The sequence below is a fragment of the Meriones unguiculatus genome, chromosome 2 (assembly GCF_030254825.1).
Source record: "Meriones unguiculatus strain TT.TT164.6M chromosome 2, Bangor_MerUng_6.1, whole genome shotgun sequence".
Classification (NCBI taxonomy): Eukaryota; Metazoa; Chordata; class Mammalia; order Rodentia; family Muridae; genus Meriones; species Meriones unguiculatus.
This window is the reverse complement of record NC_083350.1, coordinates 149,253,841-149,268,162: the sequence shown is the minus strand read 5'-3', so window position 1 is coordinate 149,268,162 and position 14,322 is coordinate 149,253,841. Positions and strand designations below refer to the sequence as shown.

General features: G+C 35.6%; 1 protein-coding gene across 4 annotated transcripts in view; it reads left to right on the top strand.

Moving 5' to 3' along the window:
• The window catches only part of Sclt1 (sodium channel and clathrin linker 1), a 125,396-nt gene that overhangs the window by 24,569 nt on the left and 86,505 nt on the right, over positions 1-14,322 (top strand). For 3 of the 4 annotated variants that reach the window (XM_060378269.1, XM_060378272.1, XM_060378271.1), the window contains 2 exons: positions 6,400-6,455; positions 12,069-12,204. In XM_060378269.1, the coding sequence (XP_060234252.1) occupies positions 6,400-6,455; positions 12,069-12,204 (192 nt within the window). The remainder of the gene's footprint in view (positions 1-6,399; positions 6,456-12,068; positions 12,205-14,322) is intronic. The other variant, XM_060378270.1, reaches the window with a different exon arrangement.

Sequence of the window (14,322 nt, the reverse complement as noted above, 5' to 3'; positions counted from 1 at the left end):
TTTTTCGAGACAGGGTTTCTCTTTGTAGCCCTGGCTGTCCTAGAACTCTGTAGACAAGGCTGGCCTCAAAGTCACAGAAATTGATGTGCCTCTGCCTCCAGAGTGCTGGGGTTAAGGGTATGCACCACCACCACCACCTGACTGTCTCTCTCTTAATGCATGGACAAGAAGAGATTCTGTGCTGTGCTTTAAGGTATACACATTGTAGGCTTAGATGGCTTTCCATCTCTCTGACAAAATACCTGAGAGAAATCACCTTAAAGGAAGGAAGTAGAGTTTGGCAAATGGTTTCAATCCAGGATATCTGCTTCTATTTCTTTGGTCCTGAGGAGAGACAGAATATCATGGTAGCTGGAGAACATGGTAACAGAAGCCACACACTTCATGGTTTCTGGGAAGCAAATAAGAAAAGGGGTGCTATGACAAAATAAATCTTTTGAAGGCATACCTCTGGTGACCTGTGTGTGCAAACTAGGATGTGTCTCTAAATTACTCATTAAGCTATGGATTAATTTGTTGATAAGTTAGAGCCCTTATAATACAATCTCCTCTCAAGTTCCCACCTCTGAACATAAGCTTTCAATATAACCATAGTATATGCCTTTGAATATCTAGTGAATCCTATGCTTTGTGGGAACAAGAGAGACAGTTAGCTTAACAACTTTTGTAGTATTAACTTTTTGATTAACAGTGCTATGTACCTTTACAAAGAGGAAAACAATGCTTACATCCTAAGAATGAAGTTAAATATTTTCTTTGCATAAAGAATTATGTTAACTTTCATTTTCAAGTTTATCCCTTTATAAAGTGAAGGTGTACAGCCAGATTCTGTATTATCATAAAATAAGTTTTAAGTTAATTTATTTCCCGTTCTTTATGATGTATTTTTTAGATTCTGTCCATTTAAGCTTAAGCCAATCACAACAATCCTGATGGGCAATTAAAGAACAACAAAATATTTTTTGTATAAATAGTGTTTTATTGTTAGTTTTATGACTACCAAAGCTAAAGTTCCTGCTAAATTCACTCTCTGAATTGTATGATGATATATTGTGTACTTTGATTGTTGTTCCAGAAATAGCTAGTTGCCTGGAAATTAAACTCTTTTTAAACCTCTTATAACCTATCTGAATCCTGTGTCTCTTTAATGAACTATTCTTACCAAAGTGCTTAGCTTCAATTTCTCATTTGATGTGATTACTGAATTAGTTACAGGAAGGAGCTATACTAGAAAGTCCAAGAGTCTTCAGTGATAGCAATATATGTTGCTTTTTTTTAGAGAGAGAGAAAAAAAAAGGGATGTTGATATCTACTTCTAAGAATAGCATATCTGTACTCACTTAGATATAATTAATAAGTACAGCTAATTTTTAGGAAGTACAGATGTACCTAAGCACAGTGGTATGTGCCTTTAACCCCAGCATTCAGAAATCACGGGTAGACTTCTGTGGGTTAGAGGCCAACCTGAGCTACATAGAAAGTTTTAGGAAAACCAGGGTTTTATAGAGAGACCGTCCCTCAGAAAAAAAATCAATGAGCAAACAGAATCTAACACATTGAAAGACAGGCATGAACAAGAAATAGTATTCTTTCAAATCAGTAAAAGCATGCTGTAATTCTGTGTATAAAATCGAGCCCCACAAGTGGTGAGGTCTGCCTCGTGCCTTCCACATGCAATTTCCTAGGCCCCAGTTCTACCTGCCATCCTGGAGGCCAGCAGCCATCAAGGACCACCAGGGGAGATCCCACTCCCAATTCCTTGCCTATGGGGTTCCTCTGAGCAAACCCAAAAGTGGTGAGGTCTGCCCCTTGCCCTCCATGTGTCATTTCCCACACACAAGCTCTGCCTGCAACCCAGAGGCAGCAACCATCAGGGAGTACCAACCAAGTCGTTCTGGGCAAACCCTGCAGCCATGTAGTCTACACCATGCCCTCTGTGGGCCAGTTTCCAGGCCACAGCCCTACCTGCAATCCCAGAGGCCATCAGCCAGCAGGCACTACCAGAAGCAGGCAGCCATCAGGGATTGCCAGAGGCCTATAGGCATCAGTGCCAACTTGCAATCCCAGAGGCCCACTGCCATCAGGAACCACCAGTTCTGCAAACACCAGGAAAAATGCATGGCTAAAAGACAGTATAAACACCCTCAACAAAATCCCAGTATGGCATCATCAGAACCCAGCTATCTTACCTACAACATGGCCTGGATATCCTAACACATCTGAAGTGCAAGAAAACGACCTTAAATCTAATCTTATGAAAATTATAGAGGCTTTTGAATAGGAAATGAATAAATGCCTTAAAGAAATTCACAAATACAATCAAACAGGTGAAGGAAATTAATAAATCCCTTAAAGAAATACAAGAAAATACAAACAAACAAGAGAAGGAAATGAATAAAACTGTTTAAGACCTGGAAATGGAAATAGAAGCAATAAAGAAAACACAAACTGAGGGAATGCTGAAGATGGAAAACCTAAGAAAAAGAGTAGGAACTGCAGACATAAGCATCACTAACAAAATAGAAGAGAGAATTTCAGACATACAAGATACAATAGAAAGATACATCAGCCAAGGAAAATGCTAAATCTAAAAAGTTTCTAACACAAAACATCCAGGAAATTTGGGACACTATGAAAAGACCAAACCTAAGAGTAATAAGACTAGAAGAAAATTTCCAGCTTAAAGACCCAGAAAATATCTTCAACAAAATTATAGAAGAAAGTCAGGCATACTGGCTCACGCCTGTAATCCTAGCACTCAAGGAGGCAGAGGCACGTGGATCTCTTGAGTTCAAGGCCAGCCTATTCTACAAAGAGAATCCAGAACAGCCAAGGCTACATGGAGAAGCCCTGTCTTGAAAAACCAAAAAAATTAAAATAAATTTTAAAAAATTATAGGTCAAAATTTCCCTAACCTAAAGAGTTACCTGTGAACATACAAGAAGCTTACAGGACACCAAATGGATTGTACCAAAAAAGAAAATTGTCCTGGCACGTAGTAATCAAAACACTAAATGTACAGAATATTAACAGCTACAAGGGATAAGGGCTAATATATAAAGGCAAATCTATGCACAGATGCCAGGCCAGACTACTATCTCCAGCAAAACTTACAGTTACCATAGATGGAGAAAACTAGATATTCCATGACAAAACCAAATTTAAACAATATCTTTCCACTAACCTAGCCCTACAGAGGGTATTAGAAGGAAAACTCCAATACAAGGAGGGTAACTACACCTAAGAAAACACAGGAAATAAATAATTTTACACAGGCAGAACCAAAGAAGGGAAACACACATTAAAACCACGAACATCAAAATTACAGAAACTAACCATCACTGGGCATTAATATCTCTTAACTTCAGTGGACTCAGTTCCCTTAGAAAAAGACACAGGCTAACAGAGTGGATGTGAAACAGGATCCATCATTCTGCTGTGTATAAGAAACACATCTCAACAACAAAGAGAGACATTACCTCAGAGGAAAGCACTAGGAAAACGTTTTCCAAGCTAACAGACCTAAGAAGTAAGAAGGAGTAGTCATTCTAATATATAGTAAAATAGACTTGGGACAGGACACTTCATACTCATCAAAGGAAAAATCCACCAAGATTCTCAAGTCCCAACATCTATGTCCCAAATGAAAGGGCACCCACATTCATAAAAGAAACATTACTAAAGCTTAAATCACACATCTAACCCCACACATTAATCATGGAAGACTTCAACACCCCTCTCTCAATGATGGCAAGGTCATCCAGATGGAAACTAAGCAGAGATATTGAAGCTAAGTAACATCAATAAAATGGACCTAACATATCTGCAAAACATTTCACCCAAACACAAAAGAACATACCTTCTCAGCACCACACAGAACCTTTTTCAAAACTGACCATATACTCAGTCACATAGTAGGCCTCAACAGATATAAAAAAATTGAAATAACCCCTTTATAACCCCTTATAGTTTATCAGACTACCATGGACTAAAGCTGTACCTCAACACCAACAGAAAGCCTAGAAATGTGTGGAAACTGAACAACTCTCTACTCAGTGACCACAGGGTCAGGGAAGAAATAAATTAAAGACTTTCTAGAATTCAATGAAAATGAAGGCACAACATAGTCAAACTTATGGGATACAAGGAAGGCCATGCTAAGAGGAAAGTTCATTGCACTAAGTGCCGTCATAAAGAAATTAAAGAAATCTCGTACTAGCAACTTAATAGCACATCTGAAAACCCTAGAACAAAAATAAGCAAATACACCAAAGAGGAATAGACAGCAGGAAATAATCAAACTCAGCAGGAAATAATCAAACTTTGTTTATAATTATTTATAAACAAAGAGAGCAATACAAAGAATTAATGAAACTAAAAGCTGGTTCTTTGAGAAAAGATAGAAAAACCCTGAGCTAAATTAACTGAAAGGCAGAGTGATTATATCCAAATCAACAAAATCAGAAATGAAAAGGGGTTGAGGAGTTATGGGGATGACTCAGCCTGAGACTCCTAGCAGCAGGGGATACGGAGACTGAAGTGGCCATCTGTAGCCAGGCAGGACTTCCAGTGGAGGGAGGGTAACACCAACCCACCCTTTGACCACAAGTTTACACTGCCATTAAGATGTGCAGTGATAAAAAATGGAGCAGAGATTGAGGGAATGGCCAGCTAATGACTGGGCCAACATGAGAGCTAAACCCTGTCATTATTAATGGTACTCTGCTATGCTTTCAGACAGGAGCCTAACATTAACTGCCCTTTTGAGAGACTCTACTGAGTAACAGATTAAAACAAATGTTGAAACATACAGATAAACATTAGGCAGATCTCAGGGAGTCTTCTGGAAGAATTAGGGGAAGGTTAGAGGGAACTATAGGGGACAAGAACTCCACAAGAAGATCAAAAGAGTCAACTAACGTCGACTCATTGATGTTCATAGACTGAACCATCAGCCAAAAGAGCGTGTGTGGACTAGACCTACTGCATAAATATAGCTGATGCCTGCTTGGTCTTCATGAGGGTCCCCTAGCAATTAGAGTGGGGTCTGTTTCTGACATAGATGTAGTTTGCCTGCTTTTGGATCACTGTCCTCCAGCTGGGATGCCTTGTCTGGCCTCAGTGGAAGGAGTGGCAAGTGCCAGGGCATGCTCTCTTTCCTGAGAAAAAGGGGAGATGGAAAAAGGAGAAGAGGATGGGACCAGGAGGAGAGGAGGGAGGGGGCTACAGTGGGGATGTAAAAATGAATAAATAAATTAATGAGAAAAAAATCCCTCCCTGCAAAAAAATGTATAGTAGGGCAATGTTGATGATAAAAGAAGTATTTTGTAGATATTTCCCTCCTAATATTAAATATTTTCAAGTATTTTATTGTAAACTCTTTAATATGTTATACACATATTCTATATTAATGATTTACAGTATTACTTTTCAAGTTAGACTGTTTTTGCAAATATGATCAATATTAGTTATCTGGTAGTATATTAATTCATTTTAGCTTGAAATTCTGCCTGGCAGGAGCCTGGGAAAAATTCAGCTTTGATTCCAACTTTATATTAAAAGGTGTTTAGTGATTTCTTAAGCTAAGCTGCTTTGAGCATCTCTGAGTAGGAGACTGTCAGACTTGGAGAGCTGCCTATTCACTCATCTCTTGCCAGGTCTGCTCCAGGCTTGGCTCTTCTTCTTTACCACAGAGTGCACAGTCAAGACTGATGGTTATATTTTGAGCTGAGTGGCACCTTTGTTTTAAACATGCTTTTCCATGACCACTTCTTGCTATTCGCTCACCATCTTATTGAAAACTGACTTGTTATATTGCCATTTTGCTTTTACTAACATTCCCTGTTTCTTTTCCTTTGAAAGAGTGATCTCTTTATTACCTCAGAAAATCAGTGAAACTTTCATCTCATTCTCTTTGCAATATAGATTATAGTCTTCATTGTATTTTAGTTTTGTTTTTCCAAAACAGGGTTTCTCTGTGTAGCCCTATCTGTCCTGGAACTTACTATGTAGACCAGAGTGGCCTTGAACTCACAGAGATCCACATGCCTCCGCTTCCCCAGTGCTGGGATTAAAGGTGTATACCACCAGCTCAGCTGGTATATTTATCATACTAAAGTGTATCTTCTTTTGTTTTCCTGGATGTATATTTTTAAATTTTTCTCAATTATTGTATAAAATTATTTTATTTATTTATAATCTATTCAAAATGAGTGTTTTACTCTAAAAGTTTGGTAGATTTTTAAACTATCCATATGTTATTCTGCTTGTTAAAAGTAATGAACAAATTTTATCTTTACATATCAAAAAGTCTTACTGCTTGCATATTAATTGAGTACTAAATGGAGATCTAGTTTTCTGAAGAACGAATTAGCACACCATGTTTTATTATTCCTGTAGAAACACATGGGTGAAATGAAACTTCAACTTGAAACAGTCATCACGGAAAATGAAAGGTAAATCAATTAGCTAGTGGGTTTTTTTGTTATGGGTAACTTTTAATTTTGTTCTTTGATGTGGAGAATATGACTGTTCAGAGTGTTTACTCCTGGGCTTGAGTTCTTGTTGGCTACTAGCTTCATTATCTGTGTCTTTAAACAAGTTATTTAACTTCATTCTGTTGTAACTTTTTTGCTTATAAATTGGAAATAATAAAAGAATCATTTTTTTCTTTACGTATTTTTGTTAAATGTTTATATATTTTATATATATAAATATATACACGTACATGTATATACACATCTGCGTTCATTTAGTGTTGCTCTTATAAGTATTTTTAGGGATGACCACATGGTATTGGATAGCCATTAATTTTGCCTCTCTCAGCAATCCTTACTTGCCATTAGCCCTTGCTCTAAGGGTGAAACCTTGTGGGAATTTTCCCATCCATATAGTCATGTCAACTGGTGTCATTCAATTCTTTATTTAGGCTACCATGTTGTTGAGACGTCAAGAGTGTAGCTTTCCTGATGTATCTAGAAGACACAGTCTCTTAGCAGACATCCTGAGCCTCTGGCTCTTAATCTTTCTGCTTCCTCTTTCCTTAGTTTCAGATATAAGGGTAATGTTATAGAATGTGGCTGGGCACCTCATAGTCAATTTTCTGCATTTTGACCAGTTGTAGTTTTCTGAAGTAGTCTTATCTGCTGCAAAGATGAGTTTATTTGATGAGAGCTGAGGCCTACATTTATCTGTGGGTATAAGGGTAAATATTTAGGATGCGTTAGAAATGATACTGGTTTGGGAAAGTGGTAGTAATGGGTTCTCCTCTAGGTTACATGGCCTTAACAGTCCTAGATAGTTATAAGGCCTGTATTTCTTCCTATTCAAGCCCTAAGTCCAATTAGACAGATGTTGGTTACTTACTCATAGAAGAGCCACTGTTTCACTTTTAGGGATATGTTATGCTGGTCTTTGTTATGTTTATAGGTACCACAGCTGGATAGGACTAATGTTCTCCCCCTCCCTTGGTAGCTTACACCTTCTAGTACTGTATGCACTAACTGTAAGCACTAAGTTCCAGGTTATTTCTAGCTCAGTTTCTTCATGTCTTGTATCCAAAATGTATATTGTTTTCAGCAGTAGAGGCTGAACTTCCAATTCTGTATTGTTGGGATGGGGTGCCCTGTGGACTCCCTGGCCCAAGGACTCAAAATGAGGATTCTTGTGCTTGATACTGAGGTTTTTGGTGGATAGACTAAGAAATGAGGATCATTTCATGGGGCTAACTGTAAGAAATAAAGTAATAGCTTCAAATAGGCACATAAGTACCTTATAAATATTACCAAGCAATAATATGTGTAGCAGGAAACATACTGATTAAATACAAACAGATTGAAACAACCAGCTTAAGTCTTAAAATGTAGCCAACCCTGATGCATTGATTTTTTTGTAGTTCCCATCTTCATTTTGTCTACTAAAAGTAAATACCGTGTTGATTCTACTTAGTAATATACTGTCTAGGTTGGCATTTTTAAAACTATAAAAATTGTATCATTCAGTATTCTGGAACTTAATTCATCATGCACAGGTATGAAAATTATAAGAGATGAAATTGTAAGGTTGTAGGTTTGTAATGTAACGTCAACTTCACTTATAACTTGGCTGTATCAGCAGGTTTACATTCTCACCAGTAGTATTTTTTAATTCATATTGAACTATACTTTTCCAACAATAATTCTAATCAAACTTTATAAATACTATAATTTTCAATGTTAAGTGATTTCTCATTGTTATCTTAATTTAAATTTTCTGAATACTGATATTTTTGGCCATTTTTCATACACTTTTTTTCATGAAACATTCTTCTCATTTCCCAATTTTTTATGTATTATTTATTTTTCTTAATAAGATATGTTTGTTTCTTAAGTGTTTCCTTCTGTTAAAATTTTAATCTTTTCTGTACCATCGTTGAGGACATCTTAGAAATATAGTTTTAGACTTTCAGGTACTGTAGAGATACAGAAATGTCAACTATAAACATGTGTGCTAGTTGCCCATTGCCCCATCCTAGATAACAGGTACTTCAAATGTCCATTCCCAGATTGACATGTGCTTAATGAAAGGATTTTCTGTTTCTTCCTTACAGTTTTAAAGTAGTGAAGTCTCAGTCTTTTCCTATGGTTATTTTATTTTGTCTGTCTACTAACATGTCTTCTCTCAGCATGTTAGAATTTTAAAACTTGATTGTCAAGAATATTATATTTTATTCTGTCCTAAATTCCAAAAAATTTGATGTTAAGAAACATAAAACTGTAGAAGTTTGATCTTTTGTTGTTGACTTGTAACTAAACCAAAAATAGAGGGAGGGCAGTTTCAGAGTCCTAAATTCATTCATTGCATGGACTCTGAACATTTTGTTTGTATTCCTCTATACTTTAAATGTACTTGTATTTACATGAGTACTGTGATAAACAAGAGAGGAAAGAGATTATTTGACTTAAGCTCACAGTTTATCATTAGGGGCCGCAGGACAGAAACTCAAGTGGTTCATGAATTAAAGTAGAGACCTTGGAGGAGTGCTGCTTACTGCCTTGTTTCCCAATGCTTGCTCAGTCTATTTTCTTACACAGCTCAGGACCACCAGCCAGAGGTAGCTCTGCTTAAAATGGGCTGCCTCCCAGGTTTGCTTATAGGCTAGTCTGATGGAGGCATTTTCTCATTTGAGGTTCTCTCTTCCCAGATGACCCTTGTGTCAAGTTAACTTAAAAAAAGAAAACAACAAACAAATAAAAAACTAGCCAGCACATGTTCTTTAGAATTTTATAGCATTCCTATGGAATTATATCTTCACTTTAACTCTATTATCATTTTATTTCTTTAAAAAGTTTTTATTCTCCTTTCTGATTTTAGAACCCTCTATAGTTATACTATGGATTCTTATTAAAGTGTACAATTGAGTACATTTTTAAATTATGTTTAACTTTTTTCATTCATTGTATTTTTTAAATTGGGATTTTTTTTAAAGGTTTAATGTTCTTTCTCAAAATAGTTACTGTTAAACAGACTTTTAATATCCTACTAAAGAATATTACAGTGATTTTTCAATCACCAATATGCGGTTGAGCCTGATTTTTTTTTTTTTTTTAATATACTGGGAAGACAAGGCATTTTAGGCTACAAAGATAATAACCATTTAGTTGTTTTGTATGTATGTTTACAATATTCTTCTTTTCGTGTAGTGATATCTTGAAACTAACCTTCAAAATCTCTACTTATTTCAAAATAATGTAAAGGTGTGAGTGTGGAGATTTTTTGCTATAAAAATTGTCTGATGCTGAATAATTCATAAGGAAAAAGATGTTTCTTTGACTATAACAGTTTTGGAGTTCCAGCAACGTGGCACTAACATCATTCAGCTTCTGGTCAGCATCTCATGCTGCTGTATCATGGTAGAGAAATGCATAGTAGAAGGGGGGGCATGTGGAGAATGGACATGTGTGCCGGCATACTTCATAACAGTCATTTTCATTCCTGTTCATCAGAAGACCTAGTTCATTCTCAAGGTATCTAACTTCCACACATTTTATCACTTCCTGTAGACTCTACCCCTTGAAATAATGTTACAAAAAAAAAAATCAGATTTCAACATACTTGATAGAAGCCATATCCAAACCATATCCAAGCCACAGCAGCAGTTGGAAAGTGGAAAAAAATGGACTCTCAGTTTATTTAAGGCATTTTTGAAAATCCTACCAGGTTTTAAAGTAAGCTCTGCTAATTATGTCTTTAGAGAAAATTTGTACTTTTAATTACACGTCATAGTTAGTGATTGCAAAATCAAAATAATTTATAAATTATGAGGGAAGTATTTTTGGAAAAATACACATGATCAGGTCTAAATAATGGAAATTAGCAGTGGCTTGGGGTATGCAGTTGTGTGTAGTGCCATAGTGCTGGATGATACATTTTAAGACATCGTGTAGGGATGCATAGTATCTAGTAACTTACTATAAATAATGAAAACATTTTATAAGAAAGAGACTGAACTTATTTACCAAACTTCATGCCCCTGTTCCCGATCAAGACCGATTTGTGCTGCCCAAAGACTGTGGATGTGTACAGTGGAGCTTGATTGATTTACCAGGGCATATACACTTAGAGACAATTGTTTAACTATGAGCTCAGATTCCAGAAACTCCGCAGGATTAAGGACATTATTGAGCTGCCTACAGAAATCTGGAACCATGTATCTTCTGAGTTAATACTAAGTGAAGCAGTAGTAGTCATTCATAATTTCTCTTCATTCTCAACTTGATTGGATTTAGAATCCATATGTCTTAAGGATTTGTATAGGAGGGCTTTTCCAGAGAGGTTACCGAGGAGGGAAGACACAGTGAGTGTGATGAGCAGTTCTGGACTGAATAAAGAGAGTCAGATGAGTGCTACCATGTTCATTTCTCTGCTTTCTCTGATCTACTCAGAGTCAAGCACAGAGCCCACCATGCACCCACCTGCTGCATGCATTCCCCCAGTGTGATATGTCCGAGCCAAAAGTGAACTGTTTCTCCCTTAGGTTCACTGTCAGATATTTGGTCACAGGAACAATGAAAGCAAATATTCACAAATATTTGAGTGCCTATTAAGTGTTAGGCATTTCCCATTGTTCTTTCTCACCCAGTAAAATTTCTTCCTCAGTAGTCTTTCCAATTTTTATGTCTCATATATTTCTTTAAAATCTAATTTTTTTTGTAAGAAATTTGGAAACCTGCAGTATTTGTCATGGTTAGCTTGGAGTCCATCCATTTTCTTTCTTGTAGCTGAGTAAAATTCACTGTAAACCTGTAATCTGCTGATACCTAGGTTGATTCCACAATTTTGATATTGTGAATATTCCTACAGTACACATGGATATGCAAGTATATCTACTGTACACTGACTTAGATCCCACAGTCAGATCCACAGTCAGATAGCCCCAGGTGTGGTAGGGCTAGGTCATATGATAGTTCTGCGGTCAGTTTCAATAGTGGCTGCACTAAGTCGCAGTCTTACCATCCTTGCCAATATTTTAAAATGGAACCAAATAGATTTTAAATTATAAAAAGATACACTGATAGAGGTGAGGAATAATGAATGAAAGAATTAGAAATGTTCAACTAGATTGAAAAGAGAATATAAATCCAATATTAAAAAAATAAGGAAAATAAATTCAAAGCTAAAATTCATCTATAATTGTTGACAAAATTAGTTTAAACTGTGTGAGACCAGTTGTTAAAAGTTTTTTTTTGGGGGGTTCCAGTAATTGTCCAGTAATTACATAGCATAGGAATATCAGAAAAATGAAGAAAATGTCAAAAATTCATATATATATATATATATATTAGATAACAAATATGTAAGTCTGTCTTTGAATTGATTTTATTATCTAGTATGATGAAACATCTGATTTTTGCTTTTCTGAATTTTTCAAATCTGTAAGATGAACTGAATTATCAGTTTGATGTGTTTGAAAATATTCATACTTGTATTCATATAAAGAATTATGTATGACTCGTATTGATTTAATGATCTCCCAAGTGGTAATTATACTGTTATTAAAATGAGTATAACGTTAACTGCTTATCGCAAAGGTTGCACAGTAAATTAAAAGATGCTGTTGAAAAGCAATTGGAAGCCCTTCCCTTTGCCACAGGGATAGGAAATGACATCTGTGCTGATGATGAGACCGTGAGGAACCTTCAAGAACAATTGCAACTAGCCAATCAAGTAAGTGATATATTTTTCTTTAATTACTAAATTTAAAGTCTTCAGAAATATGTAATCTTTTTTATTGTTTTAGTTTTGATATTACAGTTACATCATTTCTTTCTCTTCCCTTCTTCTCGTTCCTACTCCAAACCTTCCAATATACCCTTCCTTGCTTTCTTTGACGTTCATGACCTTTTCTTTATTTATTGATGTTATAGGCATTTATGTAAATATACATACACTCCTAAATATAACCTGTTCACTCAGTATAATATCACTTGTATATATAATTTCAAGGCTGACCTTTTGATATTGAACAGAATAACAAATTTTAAAGAACTTGGTTTTTCTGTGAGTAAAAACTTGTCATAAATATCCTCATTATTTCAAATATATTTTAAACATATGACATTTTTGAACATTTTTTGTTTCCTTTCCTTAAATTTACAATTTTTTTGTGTTTTATTCTATACCTTTTTTATTTTCAAAAATTAGTATATAATTTTCCTTCTAAAATTATATTTTTTTCTGGCTTTTTTTTTTCTTCCTTCATAGTTTTTGAAATTTTTGGTATTCTGTGTCCTGTGTATTTCATTTATAATATATATATATGCTATAATGTTATAATTTCTGTATATAAGGGAACTTTATTTCACTATATAATTTTGCATCCCTGTCTCTCAGACCTTGAATGAGTTTGAATCTCTCTTTTTCTATTTTGTAGCTCTGTAGGTAAAGAAACACCTTTGTGCCTCAGTTTCTTTGTTTAGAAATTATGAATTACAGATTTGATTTTATGATTATCTATGAAAAAGTCATAGCTTTATTCCCTAGAAGTCTGGTTTGAGAATATTTATGAAAATTATTTTAGGTAAATTAGAAAGGCAGCGTTTATGTTGTCCAGAATGTTTTTAACATTGAACGTTTTCAATGTATAAATGAAAGGAGCTTCAAAAATCCTGTGAAAAAATAATGTGGAAAGTTTTTCATTGTTCCAGGCTAGGGGGATTTATAGTGTGTACACAGACATAAGTGAAAATTATTAATTCCAAATGCTAGGTATTAAAGTGTCTTTTAGAAAGCCATGGCATAATATGCATTTCTTACTACTGAAATGTTAGAATGTCGATGGAACAGTCATTACTTTCTTTTATGTGTGAACAATTTGGAGGTTGGGTAGAGATTAGACTTAAGGCTATACACAAACTAGCCAGACACAGTGTAACTGAACACTTAGCTATTTTTTTGTTGTTGTTGTTTTTAATTTGCTTTTAAAAGTCTGATTAAAAAAAAAAGAAGAACCTTGAATGTATGGTTATCTGTTAATAGACTGCATGGTCTTGGGCTCACTCACTAGAAACATATGGAAATTGAACAAGGGAAAACTAAACTAAATACAATTTTTAAAGTTGAATATTAAGAGAAAAAAGAATTCTTTGTATATTATATTTTGTCAAAATACAATTAGCCATCTTATCAATTGGTTACACACCAGTGGATTAAGCCAGTTATAATCAAAAATACTCTAAAAAGTATTGCATTGGAGATACCCACAGGTAAACATCTGGGAATTCTGCAAAGATGCGTAAGAATTATAGGAGCCAGAGTGGTAAAGGACAGCTCAAGAAAACGGCCCACACAGTCAGCCCTAACCTGGGCTTATAGGGGCTCACAGAGGCTGAACCAATAGTCACTTAGCCTGTATGTATCTGACCTAAGTCCTCTGCATATATATTATGGTTGTGTAGTTTGGTGTTCTTATGGAACTCCTAACAGTGGGAGTAGGTAGGGGGTGTTTTGGTTAATGTAAAGGCATGGTCTAATAATGTTTATTATTAGCCCTATAATTATTATGGCAGTATTATCTTACTTGCTGTTGTAATCAAGAAAAGACACAGGCTTCTGATAGATCTTAGAAAAGCCTTATCTTACCTGGGTCAGGCAGATTTAACTACTGAGCAATCTTTATCTCCCAAGTCCTCATCTCATGTCATCTGTCTGGGCTACCTCCCATCCATAATTCCATAAATACTTGCTTATTTTCTCATCTGGACCATTTTCTTCCATCCACACCATCCAGCCATGTGCTCCTCTCCACGCTACCCCTTCCTGGCTTCCCCCTGCTTCCCTCATCTT